This window comes from Uranotaenia lowii, chromosome 2, assembly GCF_029784155.1.
Source record: "Uranotaenia lowii strain MFRU-FL chromosome 2, ASM2978415v1, whole genome shotgun sequence".
In the NCBI taxonomy this organism is placed as follows: domain Eukaryota; kingdom Metazoa; phylum Arthropoda; class Insecta; order Diptera; family Culicidae; genus Uranotaenia; species Uranotaenia lowii.
The window spans coordinates 16,194,553-16,218,574 of record NC_073692.1 but is presented as its reverse complement, the minus strand read 5'-3'; the positions used below and the strand labels follow the sequence as shown (position 1 = coordinate 16,218,574).

Genomic DNA, 24,022 nt, shown 5'->3' with positions numbered 1-24,022 from the left:
GGTTTGTTTACATGGAATGTACTGAATCAAGGAATATTAATCATTCAAAGTTATATTTTTCTGATCTTTCAGTACATCTCTGGCGATTTTTCAATAAAAATTTTGTTTTTCCATACAAATTTCCATACAAAATTAAAACTCATTGTGCTAATTTGAATGAATCGCTTCCAAAATTTTTATTGCTATTTGTGGCAGTAAAATAACCAAAAAAGTTATGGGAGGTGTAAAAATGTATAAATATAAATTTTTCATACACAGAGGCGAACCAGCCTGCGGCTGAAAACCTCTCAAATAAAGACAAAAAGTTACAGAGGTTGTATATAAGAAACGACCGATAAGTTCACGTAGAATTACGCCAGCCTGTCCTGTGTTTATGTGTTTTTCGTCTTAGATTAGCATTCTAGAGTAAAGTATGTCGAATTTTTTTTAAAGGAATTTATCTTCAAGAAAAGTCATTCTTCCCTAAATTGTCGTTTTAATTCCTATTAATGGTCTAAAACGACCCATAAAGATAGTATGCAGCTTGTTCAACTGCATAACAAAAGGCGAATTAAATATAAGTATAAGCAGAAACAAGGCCGATGTCGTCGAAATGATTGCTCCCGGCTGTTATGCAAATAATATGATCAACACACGAGCTTCGTATCAAACGCTTGCGAGAAAAGCTTACAATGACTGCTTTGATCTAAACGCTTGACTCAATGCAAAAGCTCTCTAACTGTTTAGCCTCATGCGCAGCGTTGCCAACCTTCCAGATTTTTCTGGAATCTTCCAGATTTTCATGTGTCATCCAGAAATACAGACCTCATGTTGTCTGGTCCAGACTTTTCATAAATTATCCAGATTTGTCCAGAAATTTCTATAAGCTCAACGTTTTAGTAAAAAATGCTATTAAAATCCAATTGCTCATAACTGCAAGACTGAATTTACTGTGAAGCAGAATACAGAAGTTATTTTGACAGCTGAATGGGTCTAAGCTTTCGGTTGTTCAAGCTTTCGGTCACATAATCTCAGACATTGATTATTTTCAAGGAATGAGTATAGATCCTTACTACTACAATATTGCGATTTGACGACCAAAAAAAAAAAAAGGTCATCACCTACAAAGATAGCCATCCAGACTTTTCCAGACATTTTTTTCAAAATCTTCCAGACTTTTCTGAAAAACAGTTGGCATCCCTGCTCATGCGCCTCGTTGGAATCAGTATCATGTTTTCATTTCCCTTCAGTTTACATAGCAATCTCTAGCTAAAAATGTTGTTTTTACCTAGGGTTTCGGAGAAAGCGTTAGATTAACCATGTTTTCATTCCACCAAATATCCGTAAACGGCCCTTTTCAGGGCCCTAAACTTTTAAAGAGTTGTTCTTGAACTTGTTTTTAATATAAGGTGGTCGTGTGGTGTGGTGGGTGGTAAGGATGGTGGTGCCAGGTTGGTGATGAGCGACGAATGGGTGGTGTTGAGCGAAGTGTGAAGATGCGAAGTGTGGGGAAGAAATGTACGGTGGATGATGTGGGAAGTGGGCGGCGGCTGGTGGGTGGTGTTTTTTGTGATGGGAGGTGTGTGTTGCATGTCGTGTTGATGGGAGGTGTGTGTTGCATGTCGTGTTGATGGGAGGTGTCTGTGTATGTGTGTGTGTGCGCGTGTGTGTTTGTGTGTGTGTGTGTGTGTGTGTGTGTGTGTGTGTGTGTGTGTGTGTGTGTATGTGTGTGTATGTGTGTGTATGTGTGTATGTGTGTGTGTGTGTGTGTGTGTGTGTGTGTGTGTGTGTGTGTGTGTGTGTGTGTGTGTGTGTGTGTGTGTGTGTGTGTGTGTGTGTGTGTGTGTGTGTGTGTGTGTGTGTGTGTGTGTGTGTGTGTGTGTGTGTGTGTGTGTGTGTGTGTGTGTGTGTGTGTGTGTGTGTGTGTGTGTGTGTGTGTGTGTGTGTGTGTGTGTGTGTGTGTGTGTGTGTGTGTGTGTGTGTGTGTGTGTGTGTGTGTGTGTGTGTGTGTGTGTGTGTGTGTGTGTGTGTGTGTGTGATGGGTGATGGGTGATGGGTGATGGGTGAGACACAACTTGTTTCCACCACTGTTGCCCATCTCTGCTGCTGCCCATGCGATACGTTTGAATTTTTTCTAACAAATGAAACAAACCGTCCGTCGACCGCTTTTTTTATACCTTTCGTTAGCTAGAAACAAACAAAACTCATGTAGGGGCGGGGCGTCCAAGTTTTTTTTTCCATTTTCGAATAGCCAATCAACGTTGAGCAGGCTTGATTTGTCTTTTAAGAAAGATGTCTCTGAAAGAGGCGTTTTTCGTGACGCGAGATCTGTTCGCGAATTTCAATTTGCCCCCCTATAGTGTTGCCGTAAGACGTAATTCTATGTCAAAAAAAATCATACACAGCTTGCAGCGGTCTAATGGAGACTGTTTTGTCACGTTCATTGTGGTGTAACTAGCTAACGCGCCGTTGTACTGAAGTGGAATTGCGGGTTCAAGTTCCGTCGGTGAGCCGTTGTTGTATCTTTTTCAAAAAAATGTATGGTATTTTCGGCTTATGTTCTTTTTTTCTTTGATATCTCATGTTTTTATCTAAAACTTTCCACCACCTTCGAAAATTTAACAATTAGTTCATAATTGCATTTAAGAGGCGAGTACAAGGAAACAATTGACATTTTTTTTGCACAGAATACCCAGCTCCAATCGAATGTCGATTAAATCGATATTTTCTAAAAACTTCAAAAAAAAACATTGCTTTTTAGTAATTTGTCTGATTAAGACAAAATTATTCAGTAATAATTTGTGTTATCCGTCAAAGTAAAAAAAACATCTTGCGTGTAATCCATTTATTTGGGTGTGTGAGGAAATTACAATACAATGATGCAAGCGATTTTCAAGGTTTTATTGGTCATTATTTGATTGGCATAATTAAATGATATTTGTTAAGATTCTCACATAGAATTTGCTTCAGAAACAGTTGCATCATTTCTATTTAATGGTTATGAAATTTTAAATTTTCCGTGAAATTATAGATTACTCATCATGCAAGTGGAACCAACGTGATAAGAGAACAAAAAAGTGATTTTTCTAGACGAGGGTATTTGAACATCTGTTAGTTTAAACCGGCTAGGAAGGTTGTGCCTTATCGTTGTAATGACCTTCATAACGTTTAAAGTCAACAAACCATTTTGAATAGTCATTGAAATAACTGTAAGGGTATCAACAGATTTTTAGTTTTATTTGTTCTCACAACAATCAATGTTTTTTTTTTGTACTGATCTGAAACTCAAATCTTTATGATAGAGATAGACTCATATTTTCACAAAAATAATTAATCTTTGAAACACTAGCGATTCTTTCCAAATATTTCAAAAAATTTAGCATTGGTTTCGCAAAAAATAACAGTAACTTCCTAATTCTCTAATTCATACGAAACCATTACGTTTGGTTTTTTTGCATATTTCAGCATAATCCAGTATTGTAACACAATTCAAACTATTTGAACGGGAATATTGAATCATCAATTGAATCAGTCCATCTAAAGGCTATAACAACATCGAACATTGTCTCTTTCAATGTGGAACGACAAGGAGTTTTTATCTTGAGTTCCTATCTCTTTTCTACTCTGAATAACTTTTCTGTCGTAGCTCGTATCACCTTACGGTCTTCGAATCAAATGATTAAGAACACCAAATTTGTAGGGCAATTTGCAGAGCCAAAAAAGTACATTTTACAATTTATCTAGATCAAATGACTTTGAAAATTTCCACACAAATGTGAGGCTCGTTGAGCGACCCCTCAGAGTTAAACAAGTGAGCTGAAATTTGGCATGAGGCTTTCTGGTAAGCCAAATACCGATTTCAGCTCCTTTTTTTTGGAACACCCTAATGCACTAATGCAATAAATTAATGCCCTCGGAATAATTTTTATTTTGTCAAAAATCGACTTTAGAATTTCAAAAATCACGTAAGAAGGGAAAAAGGAAATTCGGAAAATTGAAATAATAATTTCGATGCCAAATAACTTACAAACGCATGAAATGTCGAGATCTTGTGTGCTCCAGTCCCAAAAAGTCGATCTTTGACCAAATTTTTTTTTATAGATGATACCAGAATTCGACGTTTTACGCATTTTTATGTTGTTTGGCTCAACATTCAAATTTGGCGTTTTCTGATTTTTGGTGATTATTTATGGTCATAACCCGAAACTTTGATCGCTTTGAGGCACCCCTTATTTTAGCCCGTTGGAGCTGAAATTTTGCACAAGTTAGTTTTTGAGAGAATTTGTAAAATGTATAAGGTCGGTTTTCGAAATTCGACATGACCCATTTGTTTCAACCTGATGTGCATAAAATCTAATTCTAGAAAATTACGCTTTGAAGTTTTCATATGGGACGATTATCCATACATTTTTTAAAATGTTTGAGATTTCGATCGAATAAAAAGTAAGGAAAATAAAATTCTAAAAATTAAAAAAATTACAAATTTAAATAAAAACATGAAAAATAATTTAGGATAATTTTCATAAAATTAACAAGTTTTGCGCTTAAAGCACTTTGACTCTGATCAATTAAAAATTGTTTCCAGTATGATCGTTTGTGGATTATTTGAATTCAATAACGTCATATTATTCGTATGTACCTAGTATGTATGTAGGATATCCACCATGGGTGCACTTATTCACCATAGTTTCGCCAACGCGTGCGCTAATTTGCATCCTTTAGATTACACTAGTTTACAGCATTTACGAACTAAGTAAGGCGAAGATCACTTTTAATGGAAAATCGGGCGGCTGCATCCGAAAACGAATTTAAAAAATCATAGTAGAACAGTTTATTGAGCTATTCTCTAAATATGAGATTTTTGGAAAAATAAAAAAGTACTTATACTTAGATTCAAGATCTGACCATGAGGAGGAGTTGCCTTGAGTCTCCAGCATGAATAGAATTTCAAGGTATTTTGCTCTGGAGGAGCAAAGATATTGGTGTTTTTAATAAACTATTTTCAGCATTGGCTATGAGCTTTTTCTACAGAAGCAACATCTTAAAATTTATAAGACATATTTTTCTATTTAAATCTAAACAAATACTCTACGGTTTCTTCTACTGAATCCAGCAAACAGTCACGATAGTAGGGATCTTTCTGCAGGAATTCCATGATCAATTTATCTCTACTGATCATCCCAAACTCGTGGTACGCAGCTGGATCTTCCTGATGGAGCTCTGCCATGAAACCTTCCGGGAGTTTCACCAAGGCCAGCAGTACACCGGACCACAGCAGTCCCACCAAGCGATAGTGGTCTAAAGTTTCAAGAAACTGTTTTTTCGGTAGAATCGAAGCGATGTTCAGGTTTAAAAGTCTGAGTTTCTCGTCCAATTTACTGTAGTAGTAGTTCACGTAGGTTTCATAATATCTATCCCGATGCTTTCTTCGAGTTAGGAGGTATAAGGCACACCAAAAATCTACTGCAGGTGGTAAATACCGCGACATTTGAAAATCTAACAAAACGCAACTGATAGGTTGGCCAAAGTCTACAGTGTTCGAAGAATTTTCACAAAACTGGAACATAATATTACTGAACCAAAGATCTCTATGGACGAGTACACATTGATAGCAATCAGTTGGCTGGACTAGATCGTAGACTATACTCATTTTGTCCAGCATAGTTGACTCGATACCTGTACGATATTCATCTTTATTTGAATATTTTGAAGCATTCAAAGCGACTTTCAAAATACCCTGTAACAAACAAAAATCATAAAATAGATTCGAAATTTTAAAGGTAAGATCTCACCTCCAGACCAACGACAAACCAGCTATTCTCACGTATGAAAGTTGTTTCTGACATCATTGTGGAGAATTTTGGTTCCAGTTTTTCACCGTTCATTTGCTTATGTTCAAGCTCCAATGAGCAAGCGTGCATTTGTGCCATGCGCTCCCAAACCAGCAGCATGTGATCTTGTTCGAAGTCCTGCCCATGTGGCATCGATCGGTATCCTTGAACGTGGAGATCCTCCATGACCAACAAATCATCACGCATGAACCAACAGTTCGGACGCCATTTGATCACTTTGCTCTCGTCTTGATTGAATCTTGAAAGCAGATCTCGGTAGCTTCGTGATTCCTTGGCAAATATTCCAAATTTTTGAATGATACTGCGCTGTTCTGGATCGCTGAAAGGAAGGCACTTGACGAAGTATCGTAGATCTTGTTGGTTCCCTCTTGCCTAAAAAATTAAACTAGGTATATGACTAGCCGTAACGCTTGACAACGCATTGTGTAAATTTTCTTACATTTTCAATAGTTATCAGCAAATATGCGTATTCACCCAAATATCCCGGCTGTCCAGGGACCCTGTCCAGATGGAAGGTCAAAACTTCACTTTCAACGAATTGAGGATGTGACTTGCCCACTATCACTACGCAGTCCGCGACTGTGAGAAAATCTTCGAAACACTGAGCCATTATTAGTTTCACTATTTACACCTGGTAAGAGCTCTATTAACCGTCTGTTCTGGATGCACTTTCCACTGCAACTCATTCTCGCGTGATGATGATGATTGCATCGACGCGCCATTCTAACCAGTATCAAACTGCAAATTAGTTTAGAGCTGACGCGAAACTACAGACTGGATCGGTTGTGAAGCTCGGAATTTCCGAGATCAAATTGTTGTTCAAGATTCAGGTTTCAGAGTCATGAAGCGGTTTAGAAATCCCCAAAATAAAGTGAAAATACTTAAATGCATCAGCTAATAAAATTAGGTACATTTCTTAGTTACAAAATGCACATGATTCAGCACAAGTGTCTTATTGTCCAAATGTATGACGTACAATTAAGTGATTGTACGCCTTGAAAACAATCCGGGCTTAAGGCGTCTCAGAAGGCAGACAAACCGTAAGAAAACGAAAAGAACACAGAAAAAATCAACTATTATTATTAAACGCAGTAGAGATGAATATTAAACTTATCTAATTAAATTAACCGAAATATGAACAGTGTAGACCGCTGCAAGCTTTGTGTGAAAATTTCATATTTAAGCATTTTTACACCAGGTTTTTACAAAAACCTCTTTCTAGGCAACGATTAGAGACGTCGCACAGTGGTTCAAAATCAAAAAAAGGCGGAAAAAATTAACAAAAATCTATTTTGTTAAAGATTATAGGCGAAAAGTTGAAAAAATTAAGAAATTAGGGTTTTTTTTTAAAGTTTGCTATTTTTTCTATTATTGCCAAAACGGGGTTTCATCTTTATACTTTATATTTTTCAATTATTTATTAATATTTTTGTTGAAATTAAGTATGGTCTCCTAAATACAGCTAGGTTAGTTGTATAAATATTAAAACTGATGTTTTATGGTAAATTTGCAAATACATCGAAGCAAACAATGCTTGGTTCACTCTTTATAAATACTTTAAAATTTTCATTTTTGAACCGAAAAGTGTTCCACTCAAAGACATCGTATTCAAAATATAGCAAAAACTAGCAGCTGATTTTAAGATATGTTTTTCATGAGCCCTTCACCTATCCAACGGCATATAATTTTCCACGGCGATCGGCAGCGCAAGCTTTATTTTTGCTTCCGAAAAATAAATAGAGTAAATTGAAAAATTCTTATAATCTAATTTTGGGTTCTCAATCAAGCGAAACTATGTAAATTCATGATACAGAGGACATTTTTATCTCCAAATTGTAAAGTAGATTATAATATATCACTTCGCTATAGACATTTATGAATTTTTAAAGACTTATATGCTTTTTTCAGTTATTTTGGGATGAGAATAAAAAATTCTATTTTTAATTCTTGTGTTTAAGTTGTCGTTCATGTTTGTTCCATGGAATGTGTATAAAAGGTCCTATAAAATATCTAATTACATCATAACGTTCCTTGAAAATTGGAGTTCAAACATAAAAATTTTGGCTGTCGCCGACTTGAAAAATGGACTTTTTTCCAGCTTTTTGGGGATTTGAACCACTGTGCGTCGGTCTGGTCACCCTAAAGCAACCACGGTTCTCCGCAAGCCGCAACAATGCTTGCCAGATCAAAATTCTAAAGCCACAAATCCAATACTTAACTCCAGCGATTTCTGGAAGATTTGACCGAGCGCCAACGAGTCTTGGCAAAGTGTCTCTGAATCGTTCCTATATCAGCTTCTAAATTCTCGCCTCCGCTACGGTTACGAACACAACACAGTAGCTTGACTTAAAACATTTGCTCAAAAACACAAAACATTGAAAAAATTAAAAAACTAGAAAGGAAATTTTGAAAAATTACACCGTACAGATTCTTGCAGTAAAGGCCGAACACTAAATTATTGCGACATATTCAACAGGGCATAACTTTTTTACAATTTCAATTGGGTAAAAATCATCCAAATTTTGCACACTTTCATATTCATGTGTATTGTTTACATGCTGTCAAACTCGAAGTCGTGTTTTTCGATTCAATCAAATAGAGGTGAACCAACGCGAGCCGAGAGAACAAATTCTTTCCAAACACTTGGGATTTCCTGACCTGTCGCACCAGCAGTTGGGAAAAATGTTGAACATTCACAATTCAACCGTCTCCAGAGTGTTGAATCGGTTACAGAACGGTTGACGTTGGCCCACGGCAAAAGAGGTGGAAGAAAACTGGGACCAGAGAACAAAAAGACGGAATGAAAGGTGAGGCGGATGATTAAAGCAAATCCCAACGTCTCAAGCCGTGATTACGCTAAAATTATCAGCATGTCGCAGAGCTACGACCAGAATGCAAAGAAGAGAGCTGGACTACATACATACCTACAAGGTACAGATCTTCCCAAACCGCGATGAACGGCAACAATCGACGGCTAAAACTCGGGCACGGTAGCTCTACGAGAAGAGGCTGACAAAGATGGACGACGAAACGTTTATAAAAGCTGGCCACGGTAGCTATCCAGGCAGTGGAACGCTGGATGCACTCCAAGTGCCAGCGTCTAGCCCACCACAAAACCGAGATGGTGTTTATCACCAACCTGAAATCACCCCAAACAAGTACCATTGCCGTTGGACCGTGCAATATCGTGTCCAAACGCGCAATCAAGTACCTAGGAGTGATGATTGACGACAGGCTCAGCTTTACGAGCCATGTCGATTACGTGTGCAAGAGAGCGGCAATGGCCACGGCCGCACTCACACGGATGATGCCGAACTCCTCGGCCATCCAAAGCAGCAAAAGGCGGATCCTGGCAAGTGTGACCACATCGATCTTGCGGTACGGAGCAGCGACCTGGAGGCAGGCCTTGGGAGGAAGCTGTAACCTGCAGCGACTTAGCAGCGTTCAGCGGCTGATGAACCTGCGGGTTATCAGCGGATACTGGACCATGTCGTCCGAAGCCGCCTGTGTAGTAGCGGGTGTTATGCCCATCTCGGTTTTGCTTGAGGAGGATGTCTATTGCTACGACAACAAAGACACGCCCAACGTTCGAGATCTCGCCAATGAGGACTCGATGTCCAACTGGCAGCAGCTGTGGGACAGCTCAACGAGAGGAAGGTGGACCCATCGTCTGATCCCGCACATCGGGAGCTGGATCGGAAGAAGGCACGGTGAAGTGGACTTCTATATGACGCAATTCCTGACTGGTCATAAATGCTTCATGAAGTACCACTACCGGTTTGGACATGTGGCTTCGCCATATTGCCCAGATTGTGGTGATGAAGAGGAGACACCCGAACATGTGGTGTTTGTCTGTCCGAGGTTTGCGGCGGTACGTACTTCCATATTTGCCGCCTGTGGGCCTGACACGACAGCAGATAACGTTGTACAGAGGATGTGTGCGGATTCCAACACTTGACATGCGGTCAGCGATGGGTTCACCCGGATCATGACTGCCCTGCAGAGGAGCTGGAACCAACGGCAGTCCGCGAACGGTGTAGGATGACTCCATCGGCGGGGAGCATCTGAGTAGTGTGCGTCCGATCCCTTGATCGAAGCTACAAAGATAAGGCAACATCTTCTGCGTAGCGGAGGTCAGGGGTGCGCCGCGAACGTGTGTAGGATACCCCAACGTCGGGGGGTATCCGAGTAGTTCCGCTTCCTAAGAGGGAAACTGCGGGGATAAAACTTTACCTTCCTCGTAGCGGATCTCGAGGGAAGAGGGTTAACCACTGTCGGGGGATACCCACGGGTAGAGAGGCTCTCGACGCCGGGCGAGCCTCTCGAGTCGGTGTAGGATGTCGTCACCGTCGGGAAACATCCAAGTTGTGGCACACAACGGGCAGGAAAATCCGCGGGCCAAAAATCCTAGGGTTGCCAACCAAGGCGGATAAAGAAGACCGGACAACGGTCGGAGTAGACTGACCCCATCGACGGGGGGCTGTCGAGTAGAGTGCGTCCGACCCCACGGTTTGAAGTTACAAAGATAAGACTCTACCTTCTGCGTAGCGGATGCCGTGGGTTCGCCGCGTTCGTGAGTAGGATGCTTCAGCTTCGGGGAGTATCCGAGTAGAGCGGTTCTCAACGACAGAAGCTGCGGGGATAAGACATGACCTTCTTCGCAGTGGAAATCGTTGGGAAAGGGTTATTCCACGTTCGGGGAATACCCACGGGTAGAGTGGCTCTCGACGCCGGGCGAGCCATTCGAGTCGGTGTAGGATGACGTCTTCGTCGGGAATCATCTGAGTCGTTGCGTTAAGTCCCGCGCGTGTGCCGTGACAGGCGCGAGTCTAGGATAAGCTGCTCTCGATCTGGCACACGACGGGCAAGGTGGCAAACCTCGAACCCTGAAGATAAGAGATCGGTCCTCGAGTCGTTAGAGGAGAGGTCAGGCCTCAAACCTTCAGGCAGAGAGGTTTGCGTGGTAAACCCCGAGTCTTTATGATAAGGGGTCGGGTCTCGAGTCGTAAGAGGAGGGACCAGGCCCCTTACCAACAAGAGGAGGGGTACAAGTGGTCACCTCGAGTCATTACGAGGAGAGGTCAGATTTCAAGTCGTTAGAGGAGAGATCGGGCCTTGAATCGTGCAAAGGAGAGGTAAACCTCGAGTCGATGCGAGGAGGGGTCGGATCTCAAGTCGTTAGAGGAGAGATCAGGCCCCAAGTCGCGAAGAGGAGAGGTTTGTGTGGGAATCTCGAGTCATTGCGAGGAGATGTCGGTTCTCAAGTCGTTAGAGGAGAGTTCAGGCGTCGAATCGTAAGGATGAGAGGTTTAGCTGAAAGTGGTCTCGTTAATGAGTATTGCCTTGGAGCGCACTAGCGCGAATAGACCTCCCACTATTGAAGCATAGTGTACTAAACAGTTCGAGGTGGGAACCAGGTCTGCGGCCCCAGGGGGAGTTTAGGGAGTAGGGGGTATACACGGAGTATATCATGAGTCTTCCCATTGTACCCATGGACCCAGAGTAGCAAACTGGGGGGACGCGGTGGCTCGCCGTGCCTTGGAATACAATCCGTAAACCGGGATTTACCACCTGTGGTTACCAACTAAAAAAAAAGGGTATAGAATGTATGATTATTATCAAGTAATGAGACCTGGCGACCGAAAATAAGGTCATCACCTATAAAGTTCGCCATCCAGACTTTTCCAGAGATTTTTTCAAAATCTTCCAGACATTTCTGAAAATTACTGTGCATGAGACAAGAAACGTGAGAAGAAGAGACGTTTAACGTGAGAAGTAAGATTGTGCTATATAAAAAGTGAGGAATGAGACGTGTTTAGTGAATTGCTTCGAAAAACAATTTTAATTCTACTCGTAGAGCCCTTTTAACCAATACCGATATAGTAGAGATTCCATTACACTTGCGGAAGTTTACAGTTTTTTTTAAGTTGAGCCAATCTGCCATTTTGGATTTCAAGAATGCATCGGACAACAGTATTTGACTTATACATGTTGAACAATTTCTTTCAATACGCATATTGTAAAGAATTCAGGCAACTTCCGGTCATTTATGACAAATCCCAAAATAGCTCGAAGTAACATTAAAAAGTTCCATCCTCGGAAAATTCTCAAGAATTTTTCAGTAAAAAGGACCTTTCCCATTGTGAAGAAATATTTACAAAGCTTTGTGTACTTAAATTCCGAAAAACTGTGTAAAACTGTATGTTTTATGACAACTATCGCTCCTGATAAAATGCTCATCCATTCCCGATTTCCGAAACATCTTTATGTGATCGCTGTAGGCGTATTTACATATTCGTATGGGAACAGCTGATAATGATAAGCAACCGGTTGGAAGTGATGGACAACAAACGGCCGAGAGGGGATTTATCATCAAGCAAAAACACATCGTTCAGTAGCAATGGTGTTGAGCTTTTGAACAGAGCTACGCAATTTAGTATTAACTCTGTTTGGCATTCCTGTGCTGTATATCCCTTGTCAAATGGCTGTGTCTTTAGCGAATCTTGTCAGTCTGAAGGATTGTATAGCTGTTGTAGCCGAATCTCGTCCCCAAAGAGCTCCGGAAAAGATTCTCAACATCAGAGTTGAACAACTTTCCGATCAACCTGGCTACTTGGGAGAGTACGCTTATTTGCTGGTTACAGTAGAGGATGTCAGTATAATTAAAAAAAAAATGTAATTAAACTTATTAAGAATTCTGTTTTAGATCAAAGGATGCAACCATGAGCTTCGGTACTTCGTTAAAAGTTTACCATATAGTGATCCCAAGCAGCGAAAGATTGTTCAAGAGTTTGGAATGTTTGCCAAGGAGGCACACATCTACAGGGACTTGTTTGCTCTTTTCGAGCAGTCTCAGGGAAAAGTCACCAAATGGAGACCGAATTGTTGGCTGATGAAAGATGATTTGCTTATTATTGAGGATCTACAAGGGCAAGGTTTCAAGACGATGCCCTATGGACAGGACTTTAATAAAGAGCATATGCTGTTGATGCTCGATTGTATGGCTCAGATGCATGCCTGTTCATTGAATTTGGAGTACAACCGCATGGGTGGAGAAAAATTGGAACCAAAGTTTTCACCGATACTATTTGAGGGAACAATCAAAAGGGACAATGCCTGGTTCGAAGTTGGATTAAAGGTATGACAACTAACTTTTCTTGAGTTTCAGTGAGAGTATTTAAAATACTCTAAGTAATTTTCAGGCCATTCAGCAAGCAGCTTTATCCTACTCGAAATATTCTGAAAATGCAAAATACCGAAAAGTGATCCAAGAAGAAATGATGCCACGAATGGATAAAGTTTATGATCTTGTTCAGCCAACTGATCGCTATCAGTGCGTAATAAATCACCGGGATCTATGGTACGGAAACATGATGTTCCAGTTTGCTAAAGGGTCTAAGGACGAATCAGTAGATTACACCAAACCCACGAGCTGTCTATTGATAGACTTCCAACTGTCCAGGTATTTACCTCCAGCAGTGGATTTCATGTGTGCAATTTATTTGCTCACGAAAAGAGCCCATCGAGATGAACTATTTGAAACTTATGTACAGCACTATTATAAACAACTAAGCGAAAATCTATCTAAACTAAACCTAAAAGTAGATAAAATTTTACCAAAGAGTCAGTTTCTGACATCGTTAGAACACTTCCGCCTGGTTGGACTTCTCTTATCCGGATACCTGCTGCCGTATGTGAATCTACCGGATTGCTACATGGCAAAGTTGCTACAGAAAGATCCCGATGCGTACTACGAGTTTGGTCTGGTGTGTCGAGACAAGGTGCTCCAAGAGCATCTGCAGCAGGGTGGATACTTCCGGGATTGTTTTTTGGATGTTATCAACGAAACAGTCGAGTTTTTGTTTGGTTTCAAATAGTTTACCAGTGATGGAATAAATTCGGATTTTTTTTTTTAATTTAACCGTTTTCTTTTTCGTTTCCCGTTACTCAGGCGAACACAATCTTGTGTATGAAATCTGTATCTGAGAGTAAAATGAAATCTGAATCTGAAATCTGAATATGAAATCTGAAATCGGAATCTGAAATCTGAATCTGATATCTGAATCTGAAATCTGAATCTGAAATCTGAATCTGAATCTGAAATCTGAATATGAAATCTGAACCTGAAATCTGAATCTGAAATCTGAATCTGAAATCTGAATCTGAAATCTGAATCTGAAATCTGAATCTGAAATCTGAATCTGAAATCTGAATCTGAAATCTGAATCTGAAATCTGAATCTGAAATCTGAATCTGAAATCTGAATCTGAAATCTGAATCTGAAATCTGAATCTGAAATCTGAATCTGAAATCTGAATCTGAAATCTGAATCTGAAATCTGAATCTGAAATCTGAATCTGAAATCTGAATCTGAAATCTGAATCTGAAATCTGAATTTGAAATCTGAATCTGAAATCTGAATCTGAAATCTGAATCTGAAATCTGAATCTGAAATCTGAATCTGAAATCTGAATCTGAAATCTGATCCGAAATCTGAATCTGAAATCTGATCCGAAATCTGAATCTAAAATCTGAAATCTGAATCTGAAATCTGAATCTGAAATCTGAATCTGAAATCTGAATGTGAAATCTGAATCTGAAATCTGAATCTGAAATCTGAATCTGAAATCTTAATCTGAAATCTGAACCTGAAATCTGAATCTGAATCTGAAATCTGAATCTGAAATCTGAATCTGAAATCTGAATCTGAAATCTGAATCTGAAATCTGAATCTGAAATCTGAATCTGAAATCTGAATCTGAAATCTGAATCTGAAATCTGAATCTGAAATCTGAATCTGAAATCCGAATCTGAAATCTGAATCTGAAATCTGAATCTGAAATCTGAATCTGAATCTGAAATCTGAGTCGGAAATTTGACTCTGTTATCTGAAATCATAAATAAAAAATTGAAAAATTAAAATCTGGAATCTTATCTGGAAACAATATTAACTTATTGTTCGCAAGTTGAATGAAACTCATTTGAATTTCTAAACTTTTTATATTTAATTGATTTACCTAAAAAAATGGAATGTCAAAAGCACTTAGCTCTGCCGAAAATTTATCACAGCACCTCGAGAAGGTCTTTTATGATTCCACCGATGCGATTACGATACTCCGGATCTTCCGCCATAATCCTTCGGCACATCCGAATCTTATCATCTCCGCTGAAATTGTTGTACTGTTCGGCCGAGGAAAAAATCTCGTCCACACAAGATCGCGGCAGCAGTGTCACGTGGTTCATAAGAAAGTTATCAATCAAACCGGACGTTACGTAGTGGTAGCAGGAATCGTAAAACTGCTTCTTAGGTAAAATTTCATCCGGCGCCAGGTGCTGTTGGATTATTTCGTTCCGAAGTGTTTGGTAGTAGAAATCTAGGAGCTGCTTCCGGTGTTTCTTCCGAAATTCGCCGGTAGTCGTCAAAGTTATAAGCATGTTCAGATCGTAAGCTGGGGGTGCATAGCGAGCGAATTGGAAGTCTACGATTAAACAATCGATTGGCACATTTTCCTCGGAGTATTTGAACATCAAGTTACTTCCCCAGAGATCTCCATGGCAGGCCACATTGCGGAATTTTTCCGACGGTTTCACCAGATCGTAGATTTGGTTAATAAAATTGGGTAGTTTTTTCAAAATATCGTTCAAGTCGGGGTTATCTTTTTCAACGATTTTCACCAACTCGCACAAAACTTTGATTGCATTTTCAAGCTCTGCGACACGTGGATTATTATCGTTGAGAATCCAACAATTTTCGGTTAACGCTCCGGGGAATAATTCCGTAAGGGTACGTCCAGTTTTGGTTTCCAGCAACAAAGAAGAACAGTGAAATCTAGCCAATGCCTTCAAAGCTTGCTCCAGATGTGCCTTATCAAAAATTCCCAGCTTTGCATTGGTTATCGTTCGGAACCCCTCTGAGCTCACGTTCTCTAGCACCAATAAGCTATCATCTTTTCCCAGATAAGCTCGTGGGGCAAAACGACTGAAATCAGACAACTTGGGAAACAAATCTCTATACAGACGAATCTCCTTGCGGCAGGTTCCAATCGCTTGCAGGTACTCGGCCAACGCAGGAATACCTTGGGACAATCGCTTTAAGAAAAATTTCAAACTCTCATTTGTTTTGACTTCTCCTTCGTCCTTCCGAATCGTTACATTGATTTCCAGGAAAAAGTGGTCTCCTAAATATCCAACACGACTTTTACTGAATGGTACAACTTGAGCACCAACGATTTCTGTCACCAGCACCCTAGAATGCGATTCATAAACCCGTAAAATTTCTTCCAGGTCCGTTCGAGTTAGATTGAAACTTGCCGGATCCATTGATTGAAATGCACTTGACCTATCTAAGAGAACGAATGATGGAATGATGTTTTTACAACCGGCTCCAGTCAACTGGCTGTAGATGATGACAAACAAAGCTCTATCGGCCACTGTTTACTGGAATATGTTTGTAAATGAACAGGGAAAAGCGATAACAACGGAATGTGAGGTGTGTTTGTGATGTGCTTAGGGTTTGTTCTTGAGGGGTGTCCTCAAACAAATGGGTGCGTGAAAACTATAACACATATAAATTCTATGATTTAGAAAATGGAAGACATTCTTTTATTTTCGAATGATATCGACATTTCTAGTTACAAAAGGTAATATTTAAAACTCGGTTGAGTTAATTTGATTTAATTTGATGGCAATTGAAAGACAATTTAAAAAAGACATTCGAACAACTGACTATCATTCGAGCTTATTTCTGAAGGTCATAAAATTGGTGCATATTCATCAACACCATTCGTATCTGTGTAGTTTGACAATGTTCTGTTGAATATCAAAACTCAGGAAAAACGAAACTAGAGAAAAAACATCGATAAATTTAGATATAAAAATCAAAGGACAGAATGGCACCCAGGTGATTTTTTTAACACTTTCTCCTAATTGAAGTCTCAGATTTTAGAAAAGTATGAATCAGACTCTTTAACTATTTAATTTATTTCTTAATGTGAGTTTCAAACTAAAAAAAAAATAAAAACTTTTTTAAACTCATAATTTGTATGTATGATATTTCTACTTCTCCAAAATTATGAATTTTTGAAATAATGATATTTTCAATCAATAAAAAAGCTACCCTTAGATTGAGCATTTCAGTAAACAACTTACTAAAAAGATGTGCAATATTATGAAGCGCTAATTCGCAAAAGAGAGTCCTTTTTTTCATTCTGTGCTCGACCGTTGAGCAGACAAGTTCAGTCGTGCTTTTTGAGCTTCAAGCGGCATAAGTTGTGTTCCCCTACCGTCGCCCAAGATGGGCAAAGGGAAGAAGAGTAATAACTCCAAAAGCAAGAAAGCGGCTGATGCCGAAGGTGGCAACAATCGTCGGACTGTGCCTCTCCGAAACGGAAGCGTCCTCCAAGCCATGCTCGCTCGAGAAGCGACCGCTCATAGCGTGAATCCGAGAGTATGGAATCTGCTAGTGAGACCAGTGCATCTCATTTCACTCCCAGCGTGGCCCATTCCCGTTCCTCAGCGACCACGGAACGTTCCTCACGCCTGACGGAAACCCAACCGCATCAATCAACCAACCTGAAATCAAAGTGAAACTCCCGCCACTGGTAGTGAAGGATGTTTCACTTAACAAACTGGTTTAGCTTGCTAGCCACCGTCAACGCCCAAGCTGAATACAAGCTCACGTCAATTGGCATCAAAGTTCTGCTACATGTCAAGGATGAATTTGATCGGATCACAAAGGTTCTGAAGGATTCCAAAACAGAGTTCTTCACCCATGACATCCCCGGCGAAAAACCGTTCAAGGGCGTCATCAGGGGTCTTCCAAACATCGAAACCGAGGTGATTGCGGCTGAAATCAAGAATCGCTACAAGCTGGTTCCCATAGGAATCTTTCGTATAATACGGAAGAATGAAAGCTCCCGAAAACATCCGGATTGTCTCTTTCTGGTACATTTTCAGAAAGGGACAGTTACGCTGGACGCCCTACAAGCTGTCCGATCGCTTTTTTCGATTATCTTCCGGTGGGAACCGCATCGTGATGTCACCCAGTGCCAGCGGTGCTTAAGTTTTAGTCATGGTACCCGAAAAAACACTCAACATCCACCTGCCCTGTGGCGGAAGCAGTTGAATTCAAGTGTGTGAACTGCGGAGGGGCTCATCAGGGTTCGGACCGCCAACACCCAAAACGCGAGGAATACAAACAGATCCGAAAGGATGCATCAACCAACCACCAGCCAGGCCGAAACAGGATTCGAGCTGCCCCGCCGTTCACTGACGTGAATTTTCCTACTCTGCCAACGCGTGGTTCGGTCCCCAAGCCATCTGCCCAACCTCCCGTTGGTTCATCATCATCCCCCCTGGATTCCAATGGCAAGCAGCTCCATCAAACAACCAATCCGATCTGTTCTCTGCGGATGAACTGATGGAAATCTTCGTCAGCATGACTAGTGCCCTACGCAATTGTCGAAGCAAACCCGAGCAGATCCAAGTGCGCGGAAAATTTATCATCCAATATGGCGTCTTAACCACTAACCATCTTTACTTGGAACACTCGTTCTATTAGAGCGAAAACAATCGAGCTTGCCGATTTTCTTCGTAAGCATAACATCGATGTGGGCTTCTTGACAGAAACCCACCTGAAGTCAGGCGAGAGCTTCTGGTTGCCAGAACACAACATCATTCGACTTGATCGCACCAGCTCTAGGGGGGGGGAGGGATGGTGTTGCGATCATCGTAAGAAAGGGTATCCGGTACCTTATCCTGCCACACTTCCGCTCTATTGTGATAGAGTCCCTCGGTGTGGAACTACAGTAATCATCCGGTATTATTCAAGTCATCGTTGTGCACTGCCCCCGTCAGAGTACAGCAACGATCTAGCAGCCCAATTCAAGCAAGACTTGACGGCCATCACTCGCAACAGCTCCCGTTTCGTCGTAGGTGGCGATCTGAACGCTCGTCACGAAGCATGGCGCAACTACCAGCAAAACCAAAACGGGCGACTACTGTTCGACCACTCCCAGCACGGACTGTACACGGTGCAGTTCCCAGACGAGCCCACTTCACTGCAACAGTACGTGGATGATAGGGTCTTCCCAGATGTGTGGAAGCGGCAGCGATTGGTGCTCCTGCCAAAACCGGGCAAGCCACCTGGTGAACCATCAGCGTATCGCCCGATATGTCTGCTGGACACTGCTGGCAAGGTTCTGGAAAAGGTGTTGCAGAGTAGGATCCGGCTCTACACCGAGGGTGCGAATGGCCTATCCGACCAACAGTTCGGTTTCCGGAAAGGTCGTAGCACGGTGGATGCCATCCGACTGGTCATCGAAAGGGCAGATGAAGCCAGGTTGAGAAAACGGAGAGGTGACCGGTTCTGCGCAGTGGTCACTCTCGACGTAAAGAACGCGTTTAACAGCGTCAGTTGGGCAGCGATTGCGTCGTCGCTCATCAACATGAGGATTCCGGCATATATCTGTAGGATGGTGGAGTGTTACTTCCGTGACCGCCAACTACAGTATATGACCAGCGAGGGACTGGAAACAGTGAGAGTCTCGGCAGGGGTTCCACAAGGATCGATACTTGGCCCGGTATTGTGGAACATCGTCTACGACGAACTGCTGAGACTGCGTCTCCCCACAGGAGTGAGACTTGTGGGATTCGCCGACGATGTAGTTCTCCTGGCATCGGGCCCGTCAACGGAGGAAGTCCAGCTACTCGCCACGGTAGCTATTGAGAAGGTGGAAAACTGGATGCGCTCCAAGAGCCTACGCCTGGCTCACCACAAGACCGAGATGGTGCTGATCACCAACTTGATTTCAGCACAATCAGGGACGATCGCAGTTGGACCGTGCGCGATCGAGTCCAAGCGTGCGGTTAAATACCTGGGGGTGATGATCGACGACCGGCTGAGCTTTACGGCCCACGTCGACTACGCCTGCAAAAGAGCGGCAATGGCGACAGCAGCCCTCTCACGGGCCATGTCGAACAACTCGGCGATCCGCTGCAGCAGAAGGAGGGTCCTGGCGAGCGTGACCTCGTCCATTCTGCGTTACGGAGTGGCAGCCTGGAAGGCAGCCTTGTGCAGGCAGTGTAATCTGCAAAAGCTCTGCAGTGTGCAGCGGCTGATGAACCTGCGTGTAATCAGCGCATACCGAACGGTGTCCTCGGTAGCTGCTGATGTTGTGGCGGGGGTCATGCCCATCTCGGTCTTGCTAGAGGAAGACACCTTCTGCTACGAGCACAGGCACATGCCCGACGTGCGGAAACATGCCAGAGAGAACTCGCTGTCCAACTGGCAGCACCAGTGGGACAGCTCGGAACGTGGCCGGTGGACCCATCGCTTGATCCCTAATATCGGATCCTGGATGGATCGAAGACATGGTGAGGTGGACTTCTGCATGACACAGTTCCTGACTGGTCATGGATGTTTCATGCAGTACCACCATCGGTTTGGACACGTGGCTTCGCCATCCTGTCTAACCTGCGGAGACATAATAGAGACACCTGAGCACGTAGTGTTCAGCTGCCCAAGGTTCGAAGAGGTACGTGCTAACATGCTTGCCGCCTGCGGACCTGACACGTCAGCCGACAACATCGTGCGGAGGATGTGCGAGGACGCCAATACTTGGCGCGTGGTCAGCGATGGGTTCACCCGCATCATGACTGCCCTGCAGAGGAGTTGGAACCAGCACCAGTCCGCGAACGGTGTAGGGTGACTCCTTCGTCGGGGAGCTCCTGAGTAGTGTGCGTCCGACCCTGGCAGTAAAGCATACAAAGATAAGACAATACCTTCTGCGTATGCCGAGCTGCTAGGTACGTCGCGCGTCTGTGTGTAGGATACCTCCAACGTAACCGTCGCGGAGTATCCGAGTCGAACGCGCTCCCTGCGACGAAAGCTGTGGGGATAAGACAATACCTTCTCCACAGTGGAAATCGTAGGGGGAAGAGTATTCACGCCGCGGAATACTCTCGGGTAGAGTGGTCTCACGTCGCCGCCGGATGAGCCACTCGAGTCGGGTAGGATGACATCACCGTCGGGATTCATCTGAGTCGCAAGCGTCTAAGACCCGTACGTGTGCTGTGACAGGCGCGAGTCTAGGATAAGCTGCTCTCGATTCGGCACACGGCGGGCAAAAACCCTAGGGTTGCCAGCCAAAAAGGGAGGAGGAAGACCGGACCACGGTCGGAGTAGAATGTCCTTTCGGCGGGGGGCATTCGAGTAGAGTGCGTCCGATCCTAGCAGTAAAGCATACAAAGACAAGACTCTACCTTCTGCGTATGCCGAGCTGTTTAGGTACGTCGCGATCGTTGTGTAGGATACCTCCACCGCCGCGGAGTATCTGAGTAGAACGCGCTCCCTACGAGGGAGGCTGCGGGGATAAGACTTGACCTTCTTCGTAGTCGAACTCGTAGGGGGAAGAGTATTTACGTCGCGAAATACTCTCGGGTAGGGTGACTTCACGTCGTCGGCGGGTGAGTCATCTGAGTCGGTGTAGGATGAATTCTTCGCCGGGAATCATCCGAGTAGTTTTTCGTAAAGCCCCGGACGTGTGCTGTGCCAGGCGCGTGTCTAGGATAAGCTGCTCTCGATCGGCACACGGACGGGCAAAGAGGAGAGGGCCTCGAGCCAAACCAAGCGGAGCCAAGACCTCGAGTCGTTAGAGGAGAGGTCGTTGGTCTCTTGCAGTGGTCTCGAACAGAGGCGGAGCGCACGATTTTCGTGGGAACCAAGCTAGTCTCGAGTTGCGAGTAAAGGCCGGATCTCGAGTCGTTAGAGGAGAGGTCCTTAGTCTTGAATCGTAACAAGAGGCAGGGTATATATGCTGGAGTTTGACTCGAACTGGAGTTTGCCGAAGAGCGCTTAAGCGCGGACTTGGTCTCCCATCTTGGGTACAGCCTTCGTTGCAGGTCCGGATGGGAATTATGGCCAGAGGCCCCAGGTGGATTTTATGGCGTAGGGGTACTTAGTATCATGAGTCGTCCAATTGCACCCATGGACCCAGAGTAGCATACTGGGGAGACTCGGTCGCTCGCCGTGCCTTGGAATGCAATCCGTAAAAAGGATTTACCACCTGGGTGATCAACTAATAAAAAAAAGACGAGCCCACTTTCATCTTTCCGGCGGGAAATACTTCCACGCTGGACTTCTTCCTAACGAACATCGGCCTATCCAAGCCGGTGACCTACAACGACCTCAGCTCCGATCACCAACCGGTGGTGGCAGAAGTCGATTCCAACGTTACTCCGGTCCCGAGATCTCAGCGCAAGGACTACTATCATGTGAACTGGGTTCACTTCAGCCGTATGGTGGACCGAAACATCGACGAGAACCCACGGTTGAATTTAGAAGAGGACATCGACCTGGCAATCGCGGGACTACAACGAGCCATATCTGTGGTTGACGTGGCTCTGGTACGGCGTGTTCCTGTGAGGGGTAAGTTTGTAGCCATTGATTCCCATACCCATTTGCTTATTAGATTGCGGAATTTGCGTAGACGCCAATTTCAGAGGTCCGATGATCTTAATCTTAAACAACATATGACCGATCTGAATAGGCAGATTGCCTCCAGGTTGACTGCACTCAGAAACGAGAGTTTTGAACGCATCGTGAAAAATCTGGATGATCGCTCCAAGCCTTTTTGGAAAATAGCCAAAGTTCTTAGGTCCCATCCCAAACCTGTCCCTCCTCTTCAAATTGCTGATTCAATTCTTGTCACCCCTGAAGAAAAGGCAAATGCCATAGGCGGCCATATTCTTACATCGCATTTGCTTGGCTCTAACGTGCAAAGCCCGCTAGAATCTCAGGTTGCGCAATGCGTCCACAATTTAGATTCCTCCCCTTGTGTAGTCCTTCTATCAGACAAAATCTCTGCTGACCAGATTTGCTCAGCGCTGAAGTTTTCCAAAAATATGAAGGCCCCTGGGTTTGATGGTATCTTTAACCTAATTCTTAAAAAGCTCAGCAACAAAGTATACCAACTACTTAGTACTATTCTTAATAAATGCCTGGAGCTTCACTACTTCCCGATTAGCTGGAAAATAGCCAAAATCATCCCCATCCGTAAACCTGGAAAAAACCAATAAGTCTTCTTTCAGCGCTGAGCAAACTTTTTGAGAAGCTTATACTAAAACGGTTGCTTAAGTTTGTGGAGGAACACAAAATTATCCTTCCTGAGCAATTTGATTTCAGGAAAGGGCATTCAACCTCACACCAACTAGTTCGGGTGATAAACAACATCAGAAGGAACAAAAGTGTATCTGAGTCTACAGCCATGGCCCTACTAGACGTCGAGAAAGCGTTTGACAATGTTTGGCATGATGGACTAGTTGTATATCTCATCAAAATCACCCGAAACTATCTTCAGCATAGGTCGTTTAGGGTGTCGTTGAACAGTTGCTTATACGACATCATCTCCATCCCGGCAGGTGTTCCGCAAGGTAGTTTGCTGGGCCCACTACTCTACATCATCTACCCCTCTGACATTCTTCCCCTTGGGGACGGCTGCATGTTTTACCTTTATGCGGATGACACCGCAATTGCCGTTAAGGTAAGAAAGCCCCGTGAAATCACAAACAAACTGCAACGATCCCTAAACACCTTTGCAAACTATGCCAAAACATGGAAAATCAAAATCAAGCCTCAAAGACTCAAGCAATCATGTTTCTCCACAAACAATTCCCAAAACTTAAACCTCCATCCAACTGTACGGTAATCATGGACGGCACAAGGGTCCAATGGTCCACTGAGGTTGTTTACTTAGGACTAATGTTTGACGAAAAACTGCTTTTTAGATCACATATCGAAAGAACGTTAAGCAAATCAGCTTCAGAAACTTCGGTTGCAGTAGGTTCCGATATCAAAACAGCATCAGACTGGCTCCCGCCAAATGTCGAAGATAATTAACCTTTTTGGTGTGATCCAACAGCTTTTACGATTTTAGACTTTTGTATTGTATAATTTTCATACAGAGCTATTGTACATAAATCATATGAAGTGTTTAGTAGGGAACTCCACGCTTTATTCCTCCTCTTGTATGCGGTATTAACCACATGGTTGACCTGGCCGTAGAAAATCTCTGCAATGCATTTTTAAATGAAACAGAGATTACTCTGAACAGAAAATTGAAGGACGTAAGTCTTCCATTTTCCAGGATGCTTATATGTTTTGGCTATGTTGGTAAAAGAAGAAGAAGACGAAG

General features: G+C 42.9%; 3 protein-coding genes across 3 annotated transcripts; 1 reads left to right on the top strand and 2 right to left on the bottom strand.

The window, feature by feature from the left end:
* Window positions 1–5,044: 5,044 nt before the first annotated feature.
* Window positions 5,045–6,457, bottom strand: LOC129741097 (uncharacterized). Its single transcript, XM_055732800.1, has 3 exons — window positions 6,271–6,457; window positions 5,772–6,203; window positions 5,045–5,716 (listed from the first exon to the last, which is right to left on the bottom strand). Exons 1-3 carry the CDS (start codon window positions 6,439–6,441, stop codon window positions 5,045–5,047), a joined length of 1,275 nt encoding a protein of 424 aa, XP_055588775.1. The 5' UTR covers window positions 6,442–6,457.
* A 5,392-nt stretch (window positions 6,458–11,849) lies between these two features.
* On the top strand, window positions 11,850–13,752 carry LOC129743945 (uncharacterized). The gene is made up of 3 exons (XM_055736196.1): window positions 11,850–12,483; window positions 12,538–12,969; window positions 13,034–13,752. The coding sequence occupies exons 1-3, from the start codon at window positions 12,313–12,315 to the stop codon at window positions 13,706–13,708; spliced, it is 1,278 nt and encodes a 425-aa protein (XP_055592171.1). The 5' UTR covers window positions 11,850–12,312; the 3' UTR covers window positions 13,709–13,752.
* A 1,136-nt stretch (window positions 13,753–14,888) lies between these two features.
* On the bottom strand, window positions 14,889–16,209 carry LOC129743946 (uncharacterized). The gene has a single exon (XM_055736197.1). The coding sequence runs from the start codon at window positions 16,149–16,151 to the stop codon at window positions 14,895–14,897; it is 1,257 nt and encodes a 418-aa protein (XP_055592172.1). The 5' UTR covers window positions 16,152–16,209; the 3' UTR covers window positions 14,889–14,894.
* Between the last annotated feature and the right edge of the window lie 7,813 nt (window positions 16,210–24,022).

Coding starts and splice junctions, on each gene's coding strand:
- LOC129743946 (XM_055736197.1), bottom strand. CDS start 16,151: ATGGATCCGGCAAGTTTCAATCTAACTCGAACGGACCTGGAAGAAATT.
- LOC129743945 (XM_055736196.1), top strand. CDS start 12,313: ATGGCTGTGTCTTTAGCGAATCTTGTCAGTCTGAAGGATTGTATAGCT. Junction 12,484..12,537: donor TGCTGGTTACAGTAGAGGAT/GTCAGTATAATT, acceptor ATTCTGTTTTAG/ATCAAAGGATGCAACCATGA. Junction 12,970..13,033: donor GGTTCGAAGTTGGATTAAAG/GTATGACAACTA, acceptor AGTAATTTTCAG/GCCATTCAGCAAGCAGCTTT.
- LOC129741097 (XM_055732800.1), bottom strand. CDS start 6,441: ATGGCTCAGTGTTTCGAAGATTTTCTCACAGTCGCGGACTGCGTAGTG. Junction 6,204..6,270: donor TGCTGATAACTATTGAAAAT/GTAAGAAAATTT, acceptor TTAATTTTTTAG/GCAAGAGGGAACCAACAAGA. Junction 5,717..5,771: donor GGTTTGTCGTTGGTCTGGAG/GTGAGATCTTAC, acceptor TGTTTGTTACAG/GGTATTTTGAAAGTCGCTTT.